Below are 20644 nucleotides of genomic sequence, written 5' to 3' on the forward strand. Positions count from 1 at the left end.
ACGAACATTGATACCTGCCTGCTTCACAAGGTTTCAGGGGTGACAAGATTTGGTTCAAAACACCAAAGCAGTTTTTAAACTGTGAAGGCTTATACAAGCCTAGGCTATTATAATTATTATCATTTTTAATGCCTTTTAAAAACGTTTCTCCGATGCGGCACCTGGGTGGCTCAGTTGGTTAAGCGACTGCCTTTGGCTCAGGTCATGATCCTGGAGTCCCGGGATCGGGTCCCGCATCAGGCTCCCTGCTCAGCAGGGAGTCTGCTCCTCTCTCTGACCCTCCCCCCTCTCATGTGCTCTCTCTCCCTCTCTCTCATTCTCTTTCTCAAATAAATAAATAAAACCTTTAAAAAAAAACAAACAAAAAACGGTTCTCCGAGGGTGCCTTAAATAGCCTGGGCTCTACGCTAGACGTTTGTTGATTCATTAACTCCTTTATACCAGAGATGCCTAGAGATTGAAAAAGACCTATGAAGGACCATCCCAAGAGCTCAGGCATACCTCGTTTCGTTGCACTTCGCTTGAGTGTGCTTCGCAGATGCTGCGGGGTTTTTTTGTTTTGTTTGTTTGTTTTTACAGATTGAAGGTTTGTGGTAACCCTGTGTCGGACGAGTCATTGGGCGCTATTTTTCCAACAGTATTCGCTCATTTTGTGTCTCTGTCACACTTTGGTCATTCTTGCAAGCATTCAAACTTTTTCATTATTCTATTTGTTAGGGTGATCTGTGATAAGTGATTATGACTTGCTGAAACCTCAGATGACAGCATTTTTTACTATCAGGTGTTATTTTTAATTAAGGCATATACATAGAGGTTTTTTTTAGATATAATGCTATTGCATGCTTAATATACTACAGTATAGTGTAAACATAACTTTTTTTTTAAGTAATCTCTACACCCATCTCGGGACTTGAACTTACACCCCTGAGATCAAGAGTCACACGCTCTACCAATTGAGCCAGTCAGGTGCCCCTAAACATAACTTTTACATGCACTGGGAAACCAAAAAATTCACTTGACTAGTTTTATCATGGTATTTGCTTTATTGCAGAGGTCTGAAAATGAACCTGCAATATCTCCAAGGTACACCTCTAATTAAAGAGACAACCCGATATGAAATAAAACCCCCAAATAATATGCATGTGTGTGCTTAGGGGTTCAACCTTGCAACACAGATAACTGTAAGTTTTAAGAAGGGCAGATTCATTGGGCCTGGAACAGTCAGGAAAGACCTTGTAGCCAACCTGAGCTGCTTGTTTTGGGAGAAGTGAGATTGGGACTAGGTGGGCAGTCAACAGAAGGGTGTCCCAGGCCAGTGGAAGTGGAAGAGTGAAGGCACAGAGATAGCTGTGTAGGAGTCAATGAGGGACATTCCGGGTGATGTGGCTGGAGTGAAAACTAAGACTAGTTGAGCAGCTGAGCTTTGAGACACTGAAGATGGCATGACTTGGTTTCCACTCACCATGGCAAAAAGCAAACATCCCTGGCTTAAGAGAATCCGTGGGACAAAGGACAATTTGCTTAATAATAATGGGTATTTATTAAGTGCTTACTATTGCTAAGTTCTTTAGATGTACCATGTCCTTTCACTCTACAACTCTGTGGTTAGTACTTTATTTCCCAGAGGAGAGAATGAAGGCTTTCGAGAAGCCATGAATCTCGCAAGGTAAGTGAGTGAGCCGCTGCCAGCGGTCCTCACACTGGAGGTGCATCAGAATCACCTGGAGGGCTCATCAAACTAGATGGTTGGGCCTCACCCCCAGAGTTTCTGATTCAGTCCAAATGGGGTGGGACCTAATCATCTGCTGCTGCAGGGGGACCCACTTGAGCCCCACGGGTAGGTGGTCAAGCTGGGGTTTGACATCAAACCCATTTGTGTTCACGCTTGGGCTCTCGATCATGACTCTCTGTTTCCTTTTGAAGAATATCTTCAAGGGAGTGAGATGAGGAAGCGAGGGCGAGCAAAGTTAATAATCAGCTTTGAGAAAGGCAAGAAGAGGCTTGGGGAAGTAGCTCTTAGCCGCTAAACCAGTTGTTCCCACACTTAAGTGTGCAACAAATCACCTGGTGCCTTGTTAAAGAAGCAGATATCCTGGGGTACCTGGGTGGCTCGGTTGGTCAAGCGTCTGCCTTCGGCTCAGGTCATGATCCCAGGGTCCTGGGATCGGGCCCCGTGTCAGGCTCCCTGCTCAGCGGGGAATCTGCTTCTCCCTCTCCCTCTGCCCACCCCCCCCCCCGCCCCACTGATGCTCGCTCACTTGCTCTCTCAAATAAATAAATAAAACATCTTTAAAAAAAAAGAAAAGCAGATTTCCTGCTCTCTCTCCCTTACCCCTGAATCTGGGATGGGGCCCAAGCATCTGTGTTTTGAGCTAACAGCCAGGTGATTGTGAACTTGGTGGTTTACGGACCATACACTGAGAAATGCTGACCCCAGCAATAAATCCAAAAGCCACAATGGAATTCCAGGTGATTATGAAAGAACTAATTTAACCTAAAGTGAAAGACTGAGCTTCAGGCCACCGAAGAAGAGGCCCCTACTTTGCCCGGGAAAGGGAGGTAGAACTTCCCGTACGTCTGCTACGTGCTGCGTGCTGTACTCTATCTCGTTTGGTCTTTGCGTCTGGTCTCTTACCCATCTGACAGCAAAAACTGGGAGATGGGTAATCTTGTGTCCTTTCTTGAGGACTTGGAGAATGGAAAAGTAACTTGTCAAATGTCCTAGCTGACTGGGTAGAGCTAGGATTTGCCCCCAAGTCCCTTTTACCTCAAATCTCTGCACGGGCCATAGCTGACCGCGGAGCTCAGTGAGAACACAGGCTTTGAACTGGAGGGTGGCAGGTGAACGAGACAGACGAGACAGACAGACAGCGGCTGTGATCTTCCGTAGCGGCAGGGCTGTCTGCCTCACTCACTGCTGTTTCACCAGCACCTAGAGACCTTCTTGTCAAATCCTGTGTGCTCAGTAAATACTTCGTGAGTGACTGAGTGAATGAATGGAAGTTTGGGACAAGAGGAGGAGCTTGCCCTCTGGAATAAAATCAGAGAGTTGGGTGTGATGCTCTGAGCTGGCGTCAAGCTGATGGGGTTAGATTGGGCGCTGGTCTGTTGTCTGACCGCCAAGCGCTTTAAACGCCAAGAACCAAGTTAGGATAAGGTGGTGGTACATTTGAAACAGCTGTGTCGTGGGCTCTGTGGAACATGGGTCTCTGCAGGAGTGAGATGAAGCAGAGGTGAACTCTTCGTACTAGAAGAGAAAGTCTCCTGTGGTCTCAGGTGATGACCCTGGGAAGTTATCCAAGAGAGTTTGTGATGTTGATGGGCACCTGGCTGGCAGAGGGGGGGAGGGCCCCATTTTTGTTAGAAACTCCTTTATTTAGAATGTCTAGCACCCATATTAAAATGTGACAAGATGTCAGTTCTTTGATGAGTAGAAGGCACGTGATAGTCTTAGACCACACTCTGATAACCCTTGTTTTATTACAGTAGTGGTCCTCTTTGCTGCTTCGAATCCTCTGCCTTGTTCAAGTAGCCATCACCTGCCAGGTGTGTGATGGAGCAGCTCTGGGGTGGGGGTGGGGCTGGGAATGGTGCATCCCTTAACGAGTTCCCTGCTGATGCTGCCTGTCCTGGAACCTCACTGCCAGAAACACTGACGAAGAGTAACTGTTGGTAATGGTTGGAGGGAGTGACAGGGAGATTATCCAAATATAATTGTTGGGGCATTGTGCTGTTAGTAGAAAACAAGAAAAACATCATTGCTTTTTTGGAACGTTTGGTAATTTTCAAGACTACTAAGCAATTACCTTTTTGTGGTGCTGTCTTGAGCATTCCATCAAAAAGACAAACAGACCCACATTTGGGGTTTATAATGTACTTCAAGATTATAGTTATAAGTGAAGTCTTTATCTCCTTCACTGGCCCTATTTTATGACTTAGTACAATTGCCTACAATATGTTGCACAATTGTCAGTCTGCCCAAAGAGGGGCTGGCATATAAATTCTAAAAGAGGTAATGACAAACTCTGCTCATCGCTCTTAGCTCCTGTATGTTCTCTGTGAGCCACAAGAGAAGGAACACAGTAGAACAATTGGAATTGGCACCTTTGGTCTGAGCTCAATTAGGCCAGCTGTGGAACTATGAACCTGCAAGGTTTCATATCTATCAGAGACCGAGAATCACTCCTCTGTCTTCAGATAAAGGAGAAGTCCAAGTGATTGTTTCATAGGTCCCTTTTCATCACAGCTGCTTTTTATCTTAAAAGGAAATTCAGTTCTAATTGCCTGTTTTCTTTCTCAAAGGGGGATTTATGTTGTTCCATTTCCATGGTGTGTAGAGTTTGCCAAATTCATTTTTTTAAGAACTACCTCAATGAATTTTGCCTTGTTTGTGTGCACCTGTACTATAATTTTCCTTAAATATACCCTTTTTTGAAAAGAGTTACTTATTTATTTTAGAGAGAGCAAGTGAGAGAGCACGAGCAGGAGGGGCAGAGGGAGAAAGAATCCGAGCACACTTGGCACTGAGCGCGGAGCCTGACACAGGGCTCGATCCCACGCCACGACCCTGAGATCAGGACCTGAGCCGAAACCAAGAGTCAGATGCTTAACCAACTGTGCCACCCAGGCGCCCCTAAATATACTTTTTTAAAATTTAAATTTAAGTATTTAAAAAGTTAACACCAATCACTATCAGTAAAAGCTGGCTATAAGTAGAAGGAAATTATCAAGTTTATATAAAGCTATTGTAAACTTGATAAAATATGTAACTATTAGATTTTTAAAGGCTAATTTTTGTGCCACCATTTTTGTACATCAATTGTACACAAAAACAATACTAGTGACTGTAATTAGTGGGTGTTTAGTACTAATCCTGCTCTTTTTAAAAAGAATTCATATTGGAATGTAGTTTTCTAGAAGGCGCCATGAGTTAGAAGAAAGGGCAGTGAAGTTTGGCTCATACTCACATTTCGTCACAGCTTCGTTGTGCGATATTGGGTAAGCTGCTTAACTAGGCTGAGCTTCCATTGCCCCTCTATGAAATAAGGATAGTAAGTCCATTCTCTCCCACACACATTAGAATTGATGCAAAGATTGAGTGAAAGATAGGTGCTTGGTAAATCATATGGACTTTTAAAGCACTGTTTAAATGTAGGTTAAAAGCCATAATCAAAAATGAATAGTCACCCATTTGTTGTTGCCTGAGTCTGAAGGAATACCAAGAAAAGCCATAACGCAGCCCACAAAAATGTGAGTTCAGGTATAATGCAGTTGGTGATTGCCTTCTGTCTGACCATATAGTAGGTGGATGTTCAACTTTTTCTAACTGCCCAACTGCCTTGCAGTGTGATCGTACCATTTTACATTCCCACTGGCATTGTTCAAGAGTTCCAGTTGCTCTCTACCCTCGCCAAGAATTGGTAGGGTCAATATATTTTTAAATTCTTAGCTGTTCTAAGGGTATGAAGTAGTCTATTATTCTAGCTTTAATTTCTATTTCCCTGATAACTAATGATATTAAAGATCTTTTCATGAGCTTATTTGCCATTCATATATTTATTTTCTTTGGTGAAGTGTCTGTTCAAATTTCTTGCCCTTTTTTAAAATGAGGTATTTCTTATTGGTTTTTGACAGTTCTTTTGTATTCTAGATACAAGGCTTAGATCAGATATATATTTTGTAAATATTTTCTCCCTGTCTGACTTGCCTTTGTATTTTTGTAAAAATGTCTTTTGAAGATGTGAGTTTGAAGTAAGGTCCAATTTATTTTTATTATTTTTTGGCTTTATAATGTGTCCTTTTGGGGCCTATTCAAGAAATTTTTTTAAAGATTTTATTTATTTGAGAGAGAGAGAGAGAGCTAGAGAGTGAGCATGAGTGGGGGGAGGAAGAGCAGAAGGAGAGGGAGAAGCAGACTCCCCGCTGAGCAGGGAGCCTGACATGACAAGGGGCTCGATCCCAGGACCCTGAGGTTATGACCCGAGCCGAAGTCAGAGGCTTAACAGACTGAGCCACCCAGGTGCCCCCTATTCAAGAAATTTTTGCCAAACCCACAGTCACTAAGATTCTCTCCCCATTTCTTCTAGAAGTTTCACAACTTTAGTCCATACATTTAGATCTATGATACATTTTGAGTTAATTTTCATATATGGTGTGAGATGTGAGGCAAGCATAGCTCCCTCACCATTTCATTTGTTTATAAGTGCTGAATAACTTAGAAAAATTTGGAGTGTAAGATCCAGGAAGTTAAAAAAAAGTCAGATTTCCCCACAATACTATACCATGGTCATTATTTGTATCCATGAGTCTTTTTTTTTCTTTAAGATTTTATTTATTTTTTTGACAGAGAGAGACACAGCGAGAGAGGGAACACAAGCAGGGGGAGTGGGAGAGGGAGAAGCAGGCTTCTCGCTGAGCCGGGAGCCTGATGCGGGGCTCGATCCCAGGACCCCGGGATCATGACCTGAACCGAAGGCAGACGCCTAACGACTGAGCCACCCAGGCGCCCCTGTATCCATGATTCTTAAGCAAATATTCAGCATCATTTTGGTGTTATGTGTAGTTCATTATATGGAAATTATTTGGAACATAGCAATCGACATGTGCTATACATATAGGCATTTTACCAGAACATCACATTTATCTGATAGACCTCACTCTGTCCATTCAGGATCAACAGCAATTTATTTGAAATACTTCTGAGAATTTATAATTGTCTGTGGGCAGAAAATTTATAATGCCATTGTATTCATTTTCTATGCTGCATAACATACTGCCGCAGAATTAGTGGCTTAAAACAATGAGATTTATTACGTCATAATTTATGTGGGCCGGGAGCCTGGCTAAGCGGAGTCCTCTGCTCAGGATCCCGCAAGGTTGCGTTTAAGGTGTCACCCAGGACTCATCTCTCATCTGGAGGCTTGATGGTGAGAGACCTGTTTCCAAGCTCACTCAGGTTGTTTCCTTGCAGCTCTAAGACCAAAGATCTAGCTTTTTGCTGGTTGTCAGCCAGAGGCCACTGTCAGCCCCTAGGAGATACCTGTAGTTCCTTGCCACGTGGCCCTATCACAACACGATAGCTTCCTTCTTCAAAGCCACCGAGAGAGAAAGAGTGAGTCTGCTAGCAATATGGAATCTTACATAGTGGAACGTAATCATGGGAGTGCCATCCATCCTCTTTGCCATACTCAACTGGTTAGAAACAAGTCACAGGTCCCACTCGCATTTCATTTTTTTTAAAGATTTTATTTATTTATTTGACAATGAGAGCGAGCACAAGCAGGGGGAGTGGCAGGTGGAGGGAGAGGGAGAAGCAGGCTCCCTGCTAAGCAGGGAGCCGGATGCGGGGTTCCATCCCAGGACCCTGGGATCATGACCCGAGCCGAAGGCAGTTGCTTAACCAACTGAGCCACCCAGGCGCCCACCCCACTCACATTTCAAAGGGAGGAGTTGGCACCAAGGCGTGAACACCAGGTGGCAGGGATCCCTGGGAGGACCCTTAAGGTCTCTCCACCATGGCCATGATGTAGTTGGGTTCCCACTCGGGATCATTGCCAGACCTCCAGCTTCACCAGCCAGTGGTTCCCAACATAGATGCTCTGGAGAATGCCCAAATGCTTAAAAAGATGTCTGGAAAAATCTGAAACAAAAGAATAAAAGAAATAAACATACAAACTAAAAAAAAGCCACACTCTTAAAAACTTTATTGTAGAGAATTTCATACATACACAAAGGTAGAACAATATAATGAACCTTCATGTGTTTGTCATCTATAGCTATCAACCCCCACCCCATGCCAGTCTTACCCCATGCACGCCCCCATCCACTGCCCCCTCTTGAATTATTTGAAACAAAGCCCTGGGCTTCCTATCATTCCATCCATAAATATTTCTGTATAAATGTCTTAAAAAACCAGTTTTTAAAAACATAACCATTACACCATTTTTTCACCTAAAAATTAACAGTAATTCTTTAATATCACCAAATATCCAGTGTTCCAATTTCTGATTATCTTATGTCCTCATTCACTGATAGTTTGAACCCAAATCCAAATAATATCTATACATTCAATATGTTGATAAGTCTTCAGTTATTTATTTAAAGATTTTATTTATTTATTTGACAGAGAGGGAACACAAGCAGGGGGAGTGGGAGAGGGAGAAGCAGGCTTCCTGTGGAGCAGGGAGCCCGATGTGGGGCTCAATCCCAGGACCCTGGGATCATGACCTGAGCTGCTTAACGACTGAGCCACCCAGGCGCCCCTTGAATAAGTCTTTTAAATCTCTCATCTGCAGACCCACTTCCATTCCATCTTTCTTTGTCTTTTTTTTTTTTTCTTGAAGCACTCATTTGTTAAGATTGGTTTTTAGTTTGGGGTGTTGTTCTTTTTTTTTTTTTTTTTTGGTCCCGTTTCCCAGTCTGGAAATTGCTGACACACTACAATTTTAAAAAGTGAGCTTATTGCAAAATCAACTCCACAAATACTCTTCAAAGATTTACTAAATGGTCTTTTTCTTGGTAATTAAGTCATCTTTCTTTACTTTTCTTTCCTCCCTGCTTCCTGAATTCATTTATCTTGATCACCTCTGAATCAATAACAAAAAGTTTTGCAAAACTGCCATCTGCTTTCCCCTGGGATTTATATCTTAAAAAAATTTTCCTCAATTGAATTCAAATTGAATAAGAGCATTGAAACCAAGGATCCCTCATTAGACAGTTTGTTATTTCAAAGCATTTTCTATTTACCATGCCTTATTTAGAATCCAGTATAATCCTGTGAAGGCAATTCTGTTTGTTCAGAATGGTGTATAATTGGGAATAACTGCAATTCCCTATCTGACATAAAGTCTCTTGAGTTCTTTTTTATTAGAGAAATTTAATTTATTAGAAACATTGTACCATCTGAATCTATTAATGTAACATTCCTTTTAATTTATATTCCAAATTAATGAGGTTATACTACATCAAGAAGTAATCACAATTTTAAATCTGTTTTAAAAATCATTCACCAGAAGTTTGCATTGATTTCTTTTTTAAATTTATTTTTATAACATCATTATAATACATGCATGTACTGGAAAAAGTCAGTAGGACTCTTAGGCTTATTAGAAAAAAACCCAGTGACTCAACAATCCCTTTCCCTACCTGCCCTCACCCCAATTCTTGTTTCCTATAGACACTCACCATTTGATGATCTTAACTTTCCAAAATGTTGTGCACATCTCTCATCCACTGTCATTGCCATTCTTGTTTCCTCTGCCCTGGGGGATTATACCTTTTAATTTATTTTTTTTTTTTGGGCGGGGGGATATACCTTTTTAATTCTTTACCTGTAATTCTTGTAGTATTTGGGAGGAAGTGGAAATAAATGCATATATGTTCAGTTTGCCGTATTTAGCTTTTAGTTTGCCATATTTTCACTTTCTGGTTCCTTCGTCGATAGCCCAGAATGGTGTAAAAGTTGGCACCCAAGCCCTCTACCCCCAATGTCTCCGTGTTGTTGGAGGAGGTGGGTCTTTGGGCTGTCTGAGCCAAGTGTCATCCTGTAGTTTCTAGTGCGTCTCCCGGCCTCCAGGGGGCTGTGGCGAGCCTATCCCTCTCTGTCATCGAATGGCACTTCCCAGAGCACCATATGGCCCCGTGAGAATGTCTCGTGAGGCCTCTTCTCTCTTGACCCTTGTCCCTCAGAGGGACTGTAGTGTTGGTCGCTGACCTGCAACACTGAGGGCCACCCCCACATGGCACCTGACTCTTCTGTCTTTGGGGCACGTGTCCTCCCCCCCCCCCCCATCTCTTACGACGCCAAAGAGGTCAGAGAGTGAGCTTCGTGCAGTGGCGCGCCGGAGGGAAGTAAGCCCAGGTTGGCAGCATCCGCCCGTTCCGGTGGTGCACGTCCCGCCCCGGCGGCTTCCGGGCTTCCGGTGGGGCCTGGAGCTGGGAGGAAAGGCGCGCGCCCGTCTCTCGGAGCTGCACGAGCACACTCCCGCACGCCGCTGCCTTGGGGAGCGGGTCTCGGGGGCCTCCGTTCAGGACTGCCCGAGTCAAGAACGAAGTCGTTTTTCCTCTTCATTAAGCGCCTCGCTTACTCCTGCCTCGATAGCCCCGCTGGGCTGACTCTGCCAACCCTTGGCTGGCGCCTGGGCTGTCTGAATCTGCCGGCTCAGACACCCCAGACTCGACTCTGGGTTCAGAGAACTCCGGGCCGCCCTGTGTTTGTCTCTCCTGTTGGCTTAAAATGTGTGTTCTGGGTCGCTCTTACGCTCTTAGTTGTCTGTTTTTACTCCACTTTGCTAGCCTCCGAAGAGCCTCTTTGTAAAAGTCACTGTGTGCCCTAATAGACTGGTGGTACCCAGACATGGTGTTTTATCCAGGTAAACCTCCTCACGCTGGTGTCCTGATGACAGAAGCATCAGGTCACAGGGCTGCCTTCTTCTGCGGTTGTGTTGATGACACTTTGTTTCTTCCACAGTTGACAGGCCTGTCAGAGTCTACGCGGATGGAATATTTGACCTCTTCCATTCTGGTCATGCAAGGGCACTTATGCAAGCAAAAACACTGTTTCCCAACAGCTACTTGTTGGTTGGAGGTAAGAATTGCATTTTCTCTTTGTCTAGAAAATTCCTTTATAATGTGCCTCCTGAAAAGGATCCCTTTCAGAGTTCCATTATTAAAATCTCACATGGTTATTACTCCCACTTCAACCGATACTGGCTCACTTGTTGGCTGTCTGAAATTTAACGTGACGTTTAAAAAGCCATAGGGGAAATCACCTCATGGGGTTAGACACCACTGAGTCCCCGAGAGAGACAGACTAATAATACCAAGTGCAACCGCTTCATGTTTCCCATTAATGCCTTTCTTCTTGTGATCGAGGCATGATCAAATTTATGTTTCTAAAATTTTCTGGAAGGTTAGGAGAAAAGCAATGTTATTTTGATTTCAAATCCTAGAGAGCTGAGGGGCTTAAGGATGATTAAGGGTAAACAAGGTCACTGTCTGTTTGCTTTGTGTGGCCCACAGCACTTCGGATGCTGCTGTGCTAAGTGTCCTGGCTGACGATAACCTAGTTAACGGGGCTTATGTACTGTGTGTTAAAGAAATGGAGATTTAGATACCTGCGTAATTTTGGTTCACAGTGAAGGAAATGGCTTACTTCATAAGCTTGTGGAAGAAGGGTGGTTGGATGTGGATGGAAATTTTCCTCCTCCAGAAGGCCTACTACCCATTTCAGTTTGGGTAAAGGGGATAGTGCCTGCCTCGTGACACCTGCATCTCTCCTCTGTAGCTTCTGGAAGCACCATATCCTTTCATGGTGATCAGTTTTTGTGCCATTAGCTGAACTAGGCACTGTCAACCCTGAAACCCCTCCTGTGAGGAAAAAGGTGCTGTTAAGAGACCATGTCTCTGTGTTTTTGTTTTTGTTTTTTTTTAAGATTTTATTTATTTAACAGAGAGAGACACAGCGAGAGCGGGAACACAAGCAGGGGGAGTGGGAGAGGGAGAAGCAGGCTTCCCGCGGAGCAGGGAGCCCGATGCGGGGCTCGATCCCAGGACCCCGGGATCATGACCTGAGCCGAAGGCAGATGCTTAACGACTGAGCCACCCAGGCGCCCCCATGTCTCTGTTTTTAAAGTATTTTGTTACCTTCTGCAAGTTTAAGACTATGTTTTAGATATTTGAGAGGCATCTTTCTACAGATTTTACTGAGGATGGTGACCACGTGGTTATTGAATGGAGTTCTTTCCAGAAGGAAGAGATGATAAAAGGCAATAAGTACTGGACAAGTCACGCAGAGGGCACCCAAGGCAGGCAGAGAGCCCATCTGTTGTTCATTTCTGTTTATCTCGAGTGGAAAACCATTTCTGAAAGGAGCCCTACCACCTGGAGTGTGGTCCTGAGCTGCTGAGGCCCTGGGGAGACCTCTGCAGTGTTTTGGTGACCCAAGCTGGGAGGTGGTTTGATGTGGGTCACGCTTAGTGGGAACACTAGCCATAGCTGTGGGTGATCACGTTAAGGGTGATACCAGGGGCATGGTAGCAGAGCTCACTTACCGTGAGGGGCATCGCTGTAGCAAACACGTTTGGATAAAATTGTGGACAAGTACAGTCTTCCTTTGAGCTGTGTAGCAGTTGCCTTCCTCTAAAATGCAGCATCTATCCCAGCTATTCCAGAAATGCTTTGTGATGAGAAGAAAAACAAAGTTAGTTTCTAGACTCAAATGATTTAAAACAGTAGTGCAGGGTCATTCAGAAATCCTGCGTGTTGTGTCAAAAATCTCCCACGAAGCTGCCCCACACCTTGCAAGATGTTTAGCATCATTGGCACCTTTCCCACTAAATGCCAGTAGCTGCCTCCAATCATCGTGGCAACTAAAGATGCCCCACCAATTTCCTGAAATGCTTCCTAGGGGATGATGAGGCCCCTGCTGATAACCATTGTCTTAGACTAGGAGTCTTCAAACTTTGTTCCCTACATCCCTAAAACAATTTTGAAAAACTAAATACCTTTTTGCAGTTTTTTTAAGTTGACATCTAAAATTTTCTATTCTAAGTTTATTTTTTTTATTTTTTTAAGATTTTATTTATTTATTTGGGAGAGAGAGAGATAGAGTTTGTGAGAGAGAGCACAAGCGGGGAGGAGAGGGAGTAGCAGGTTCCCCCCTGAGCAGGGAGCCCGATGCGGGGCTTGATCCCAAGACCCTGGGATCATGACCCGAGCCTAAGGCAGATGCTTAACCGACTGAGCCACCCAGGTGCCCCTTCTATTCTAAGTTTAAATAGTTGTGAAAGACATAATTTCTTTAATATTGTAAGTATTGACATTTTCAAACCTCAACAAATTTTTTTTTAAAGATTTTATTTATTTATCTGTCAGAGAGAGAGACAGAGTGAGACAGAGAGAGGGACAGAGAGCGCACAAACAGGGGGAGTGGGAGAGGGAGAAGCAGACTCCCCGCTGAGCAAGGAGCCCGATATAGGGCTCGATCCCAGGACCCTGGAACATGACCTGAGCTGAAGGCAGACGCTTAATGAACTGAGCCACCCAGGCGTCCCCTCAATAAACATTTTTTTAGGGAAGTTTTATGTTCACAGCAAAATTGAGCAGAAAATACAGAGAATTCCCATATGCCCAAATATGCATAGCCTCCCTCGTCATCAACATCCCAGACCAGACTGATACATTGGTTACAGTCCAATGTAACCTACACCGACGCATCATCATCACCCAGAGTCCACAGCTGATGTTAGACTTTTCTCTTAGTGTGGCACATTCTATGGGTTTTGGCAAATGTATAACGACATGTATCCACTATTGTCATGTTATACAAAATTAGTTTCACTGCCTTAAAAATTCTCTGTGCTCTGCCTATTCATCCATCTCTCCTCCCAGCCCATGGCAACCACTTATCTTCTTACCATCTCTATAGTTTTTTCCCAGAATGTTATATAATTGGAATTTTACAGTAGGTACCTTTTTCAGATTGGCTTTTTTCACTCAGTGATACATATTTAAGGTTCCTCCATGTCTCTTCACGGCTTGCTAGTTCACCTGTTAGTGCTGAATAATAAAATAATACCCCATTGTCTGAATGTACCACAGTTCGTCCATTTACTTCCTGAAGGACACCTGGGTTGCTCCCAAGTTTTGGCAATTATGAATAAAGCTGCTATAAACATCCGTATGCAAGTTTTTATGTGGACATACGTTTTCAACTCCTTTGGGTAAATACCAACCAAGGAGCATGATTGCTGGATTGTATGTTAAGTTTTGGGGCTCCTGGGTGGTTCAGTTGGTTGAGCGTCTGACTCTTGGTTTCAGCTCAGGTCATGATCCCAGGGTCGTGGGATGGAGCCCCAAGTTGGGCTCCGTGATCAGTGCAGGGTCTGCTTGAGGCTCTCCCCCTCTCCCTCCCACTTGCACGTGTGCACACTCTCTCTCTTTCTCTAAAATAAACAAACAAAATCTTTAAAAAAAAGAGTATGTTAAGCTTTGTACGAAACTGCCAAACTGTTCCAAAGTGGCTGCCCCACCTTGCATTTCCTGCAGCAGTGCGTGAGAGTTACCGTTGCTCCGTACCCTCACCAGCATTCGGTGCTGTCAGTGTTTTGCATTGTGGCCATTGTAATAGGTCTATAGGTGTATTTCATTGTCTTAGTTTTCGATTCCCTGGTGACATAAGATATTGAACATCTTTTCATATGCTTACTTGCCATCTGTATATCTTCTTTGGTGAGGTGTGTGTTCAGATCTTTTGTCAATTTTTAAATCTGGTTGTTCATTTTCTTACCATTGGGTTTTAAGTGTTCCTTGTATAGTTTGGGTAACAGTCCTTTATCTCTTCTTTTTCAATTATTTTTTCCCAGTCTGTGGGAATGTCATTCCAGTCTTTCACAGGGCCACAGTTCCTAATTTTAACTAAGTCCAGTTTAGTACTTGTGTCTTCGATGGTCCGTGTCTTTTGTGTTGTATCTAAAAATCACTGCCGTACCCAAAGTCATCTAGGTTTTCTGCTAGGAGTTTTAGACTTCTGTGTTTTATATTTAAATCTGTGATCTCTTTTGAGTTAATTTTTGTGAATAGTATAAGATTTGTGTCTAGAGTATTTTTTTTGCATGTGGATGTCCGGTTTTTTAACATCATTTGTTGAATACACGATTTCTGCTGTATTGTTTTGCCTTTGCTCCTTTGACTATGTTTATGTGGGTCTATTTCTAGGCTCTCTTTTCTGTTCCATTGATCTGTTTGTTCATTCTCTCACCAGTTCTATACCTTCTTGATTACTTTAGCTTTATAGTAAGTACTGAAGTTGGTTAGTGTGAGCCTTCAAATTGTGTTCTACTTCCCCAGTATTGATGTGGCTGTTCTGGGTCTTTTGTCTCTCCATATAAACTTTAGAATCAATTTGTCAAGTTGTCGCCACAAAGTAAGTTACTGTTATTTTGATTGGGATTGCGTTGAATCTGTAGATGCATCGACATCTTGACAATACTGAGTCTTCCTATTCATGAACATAGAATATTTCTCCATTTATTTTGTTCTTTGATATCTTTCATCAGAGTTTTGTAGGTTCTTCATATAGATCTTGCACATATTTTGTTAGATTTATACCTAAGTACTTCATTTTGGGGAGGGGAGGGGCTAATGTAAACAGTAATACATTCTTAATTTCAAAACTTGTTCATTGCTTGTATGTAGGAAGGTGATTGACTTTTATATATCAAACTTGTATCCTGCAACCTTGCTGTAGTTGCTTATTAGTTCTAGGGAATTTTTTTGGTAAATTCTTTCACATTTTCTACATAGGTCGTCATGTCATCTGTGAGCAAAAATGGTTCTATTTCTTCCTTCCCAGTCTGTATACTTTTTATTTCCTTTTCTTGGCTTACTGCACTAGCTAGGACTTCCAGTACAATGTTGAAAAGCAGTGGGAAGAGGGATGGCATTGCCTCGTTCCTGATATTAGTGGGAAAACTTAAACTTTCTCTCTTAAAAGTGTGATGTTAGCTGTAGATTTTTTGTAGATAGTGTTTATCAAGTTGAGGAAGTTCCTCTCTATTCCATTTTCTGAGAGTATTTATCATGAAGGAGTATTGGATTTTATCAAATGCCTTTTCTGCATCTATTGATAAGATCTTGTGGTTTTCCTCTTTAGCTTGGTGATGTGATGGATTACATTAATTGATTTTCAAATGTTGAACCAGCCTTGCATACCTGAGATAAATCCCACTTGGTCATGGTATATAATTCTTTTTATATATTGATGGATCTGAGGTATTAATACCTTGTTGAACAGTTTTGCATCCATTTTCATGAGACAACTTGGTCTGAGTTTTTTTTCCTTACAATGTCTTCTTTTGATTTTGGTATTAGGGAAATGCTGGCCTCATAGAATGAGTTAGGAGGTATTCCTTCTGCTTCTGTCTTCTGGAAGAGATTGTAAAGAATTGGTATAGTTTATTCCTTACATGTTTGGTAGAATTTACCAGTGAACTCATCTGGGCCTGGTGTTTTCTCTTTTAGAAGGTTATTAGATATTGATTCAATTTCTATTCAGATTGTCTATTTTTTCTAGTGTAAGTTTTGACAGCTTGTGTCTTTCAAGGAATTTGTCCATTTTGTGTAGGTTACCAAATTATGGAGTTGCTCTTAATATTCCTTTATTATTCTTTTAATGTTCATGAGATCGGCAATAATGTCCCCTCTTGAATATCCTATTTTAATAATTTGAGTATTTTCTCTTTTTTCTTAACTGGAGGCTTATAAATTTCATTGATCTTTTGAAAGAACCAGCTTTTCTCTATTGATTCCTGTTTTCAATTTCATTAGTTTCTGTTCTGATTTTTAGTATTTCTTCTGCTTACCTCTGGATTTAATTTGCTCTTCTTTTTCTAGTTTCCTAAGGTGGAAGCTTAGATTATTGACTTCAGATATTTAGACTTTTTAGACTTTGTTTTTTCCCCCAGTTATACATTTAATGCTACATATCTCCCTCTAAACTGTTTTCCCTGCATTCCACACATTTTGATAAGCTGTGTTTTCATTTTCATTTACCTCAAAATATTTAAATATTTCTGTTGATGGGGCACCTGGGTGGCTCAGTTGTTAAGCATCTGCCTTCGGCTCAGGTCATGATCCCAGTGTCCTGGGATCGAGCCCCACATCAAGGTCCCTGCTCAGTGGGAAGCCTGCTTCTCCCTCTCCTACTCCCCCTGCTTGTGTTCCCTCTCTCGCTGTGTCTCTCTCTGTCAAATAAATAAATAAAATCTTTAAAAAAAAGTAAATAAATATTTCTGTTGAGATTTATTTTTTTTACCCATGTGTTATTTAGAAGTGCGTTACTTAATCTCCAAGTATTTTGGGATTTTCCAGCTATCTTTCTCTTTTTGATTCCTAGTTTAATTCCATTGTGGTCTGAGAACAGACATTGTATGATTTCTATTCTTTTAAATGTGTTATGGTGTGTTTTATGGCCCAGAATGTTGTCTGTCTTGGTGAATGCTTCATGTGAGCTTGAGAAAGCTGTATATTCTGCCGTGGTTGGATGAACTAGTCAGTAGATGTCAGTTATATCTGGCTGATTGATGGTGCTGTTGAGTTAAACTATGTCGTTCATTTTCTGTCTGCTAGGTCTATCTGTTTCTGATAGAGGGGTGTTAAAGCTTCCACCTCTTATAGTGGATTCATCTATTTCTCCTTGCAGTTCCAACAGTTTTTGCCTCATATATTTTGACTCTGTTTTTTGGCACATCCACATTAAGAATTGCTATGTCTTCGTGGAGTATTGACCCTTTTATCATTATGTAATGCCCCTTTCTTCTTGATAACTTCCCTTGTTCTGGAGTCTACACTGTCTGAAATTAATGTGCCTACTTCCATGTTCTTGATCCTTTTTAATGTATATATGTTTTCATATTTAAAGTGGGTTTTTTGTAGACAATATACAGTTGGGTCTTGTTTTTTGATCACAATCTCTGTCTTATAATTGATAATTGTAGACCATATGTGTTCCAAGTGATTATTGATATAGTTGGTTTAATATATCCTTTATTTTTCCCTGTTTTCTATTTGCTGCCTTTGTGTTTTGTTCCTACTTATATCTTCCACACTTTTTCTGCCTTTTGTAGTTTTAATTTAGCATTTTATATGATTCCATTTTCTTTCCTTTCTTAGCATATCAATTATACTTTTTTTCACTTTTTTAGTGGTTGCCCTAGAGTTTATAATATACATTCTAAACTAATCCAAGTCCACTTTCAAACAACACTATACTGTTGGTACAAGTACTTTGTAAAAACAAAATATTTCTTTTTTTTTTTAGGTTTTTTTTTTAAGATTTTATTTATTTATTTGACAGAGACACAGTGAGAGAGGGAACACAAGCAGGGGGTAGTGGGAGAGGGAGAAACGGGTTTCCCATGGAGCAGGGAGCCTGATGCAGGGCTCGATCCCAGGACTCTGGGATCATGACCTGAGCCGAAGGCAGATACTTAACCAACTGAGCCACCCAGGTGCCCCAAAACAAAATATTTCTTATTCCTCCCTCCCATCCCTTGTATCATTGCAGTCATTCATTCATAATTGAATATATTATTGCTGTTACTATTTTGAACAAATTGTTCATCTGTTAAATGAATTAAGAATAAGAGAAATAAAATGTTTTGTCTTATTCATTCTTGAATCCTTCTCCTTTCTTTATGTAAATTTGAATTTCTGACCCATCATTTTCCTTCTCCCTAAAGAACTTTTTTTTTTTTTAAAAGAAGAAATTTTAAAAACATTTCTTGCAAGGCAGGTCTACTGGAATGAAATTCCTTCATTTTGTTTTTTGTTGGGGGCGGTCTTTATTTCTTCTTCTCTTTTGAAGTTTGATTTTACAGGGTACAGAATTCTAGGTTGGTGGGGTTTTTTTCTCTCAATACTAAATATTTCACTCCATTCTCTTCTTGCTCCCATTGTTTCTGTGGAGACATCCATTGTATTTTTATCCTTGTTCCTCCATAGGTAAGCTGCTTTTATCCTCTGGATTCCCTTGAGATTTTTTTCCTCTGGGATTTTTCCTGTTGAGTGTTCTCTAACATTTAAATGAGAGGAGTGGGATTTTATGATTTGTGGACGAATGTTTATTGCTAGAATGAGATAGGGTTTAACATTGATTTTATTCCTCTTCTTCCTTATTATAGATTTCAGTGCTGAAGTATTTTGTTTACACAAATATTTAGATGGGAATGGAAGAAGTTTGTTATAGTGATGCCACTCAAACTTTGAACTCCTTAGTTATTTGCCATGTATCACAAAAATAATTTATTATTGTCAACAAAATAATTTTAATGGTCTGTCAAGTGACAATTTATTAAAGTCCTCTTTCCAATTTGATGCAAGGAATGGATTAGAAATGACCTGACCTGCAAGATTTGTTTCCAAGCTGTGAGAATCATTTGTTTTCTTTCTTTCTGGGAAGTAGAACAAAAAGGCTTTACCAAGACTTACCAAATGATTCCTAATTATAACCCTTACTCTTTTACTTGAAAGCAACTTGCTTAACCAGATATACTTAGAAAGGGTTGGGGAGGTGAAAATATTGGTAATTTCATTATACCTTTGTCAATCCAATAATTTTTGATAAAATGGTTTTATTGTTTTCTTAAAAGTTAAAAAAAAAAAAACAAACACCTGGAAACCTTGGGGCTGCAGGTTTTGCTTATTAAATCTGCAGAAAACACCTAACCTAATTGGCAAAGGTAGTCCTTACTGTCAAACCTGCTAAAAAACCTGGAGAAAAGGTCTTTTAAATTCAAATATGTTAATGTGTTTCAGGAAGCCTTATAAAAACCACTGAGAAATACATTATAGAATGCATTGTATGAAATAGAATCAGTCAAGATTAAAATTATGTAGCTCTAATATAATAAGTTGTAAGCAAGACAATAAATCGTTATAATTAATTTATAGTAATGCAATGTAATTTATAGGTAAAATAGTACCATATTTATAAGGAGAGGCATATGATAAAAGACATGTTATTTCTTCTCTAAATATTAGCGTGTGTGTGTGTGTGTTAAACTCTGGCATTTGGCTTTTGGGGAAAATTAAATAAAATCGAATGTAAAAATCAGAAATGACTTACTTATCTTTATTAGATACCATGGGTATACTTCCCTTATGTATTTAAGAATAGAAAAGGGAATATACTACTAAAAAATAATTTGGCAGTATGTATTTTGTGCTAGGAGGAGATAGAAAATAATACACATTTTAGAAGAGGAAATAGGTAAGGATTATCTATAAATGGAGTAAGTTTTATAATGTGATCTGATAGAATATATTTTAACTTCCTTTTAAAATAATGCATATGAAATCTTTAAAAAAAGCCTGTAAATGTTTTATCCATGTGCTTGTTCCAACGTATTTTGAGAAAATTGATAATTCTAAAAAATATTCCAGTTCCATTTCTAAGATGCAGTGGTATCAGCCTATACAGCTTTGCCTTATTGAGATGATTTTGAAGTGAAAAGCTGGGAAAAATGCTTACTCTTAACTAAAAAAGAAAAGGCATTTCTAGAATTCAATATGAGTATTGAGAATAGCTGGAAAAATGCTTACCCTTAACTACATGAAAAAGCCATTTTTAGCATTCAATATTTCTTTCCATTGCTCCTTTTGCTTTGGATTCCTGGGCCTTATCCCTCAAGATCCTTGTGTTCTTTGACAATAGTTAGGAGAATGAAAAGGCACAGTTGTTAGGCAACAATTTGCATTATTCCCCACTCTACCATAATTAGTTTCCAACACCTGGCTTTACCTATAACAGGAATCTTTGTAAGACAGGAAGCTTTTACAGATCCATGGTGTTTGCAGTAGTCATTAAGCAAGATTTCCCTTTGGTTTGGCCTGAAGCCTTAACTCCCTGCCCCTTGCAGTGTAGCACAGTAAGATCTGGATGGTGTCTTTCTTTTGGGTAGTGGGGTAAAGGTGGTTTTGGACACAGAGGCTTTCTTTGGGACCATTAATTTTAGGAAAGAGTACCTTTGCAAATTGAGGATCTGGAAATTGAGTTCTTTAAAGCTTCTTGTGTTTGGATATCTCTTAAAAAGTCTTGGTGTATCCCCAGGAGTATGGGTGCCCTAGTTCGAAGACCATTACCTTT

At 40.8% G+C, this 20644-nt stretch overlaps 1 protein-coding gene across 8 annotated transcripts in view; it reads left to right on the forward strand.

Annotated features, from left to right (window-relative positions):
• PCYT1B (phosphate cytidylyltransferase 1B, choline) overlaps positions 1-20644 on the forward strand; it is a 139755-nt gene that overhangs the window by 54916 nt on the left and 64195 nt on the right. For all 8 annotated transcript variants that reach the window (XM_078064723.1, XM_078064722.1, XM_078064724.1 and 5 more), the window contains one exon: positions 10469-10585. In XM_078064723.1, the coding sequence (XP_077920849.1) occupies positions 10469-10585 (117 nt within the window). The remainder of the gene's footprint in view (positions 1-10468; positions 10586-20644) is intronic.

Source organism: Halichoerus grypus, chromosome X, assembly GCF_964656455.1.
Source record: "Halichoerus grypus chromosome X, mHalGry1.hap1.1, whole genome shotgun sequence".
NCBI lineage: Eukaryota > Metazoa > Chordata > Mammalia > Carnivora > Phocidae > Halichoerus > Halichoerus grypus.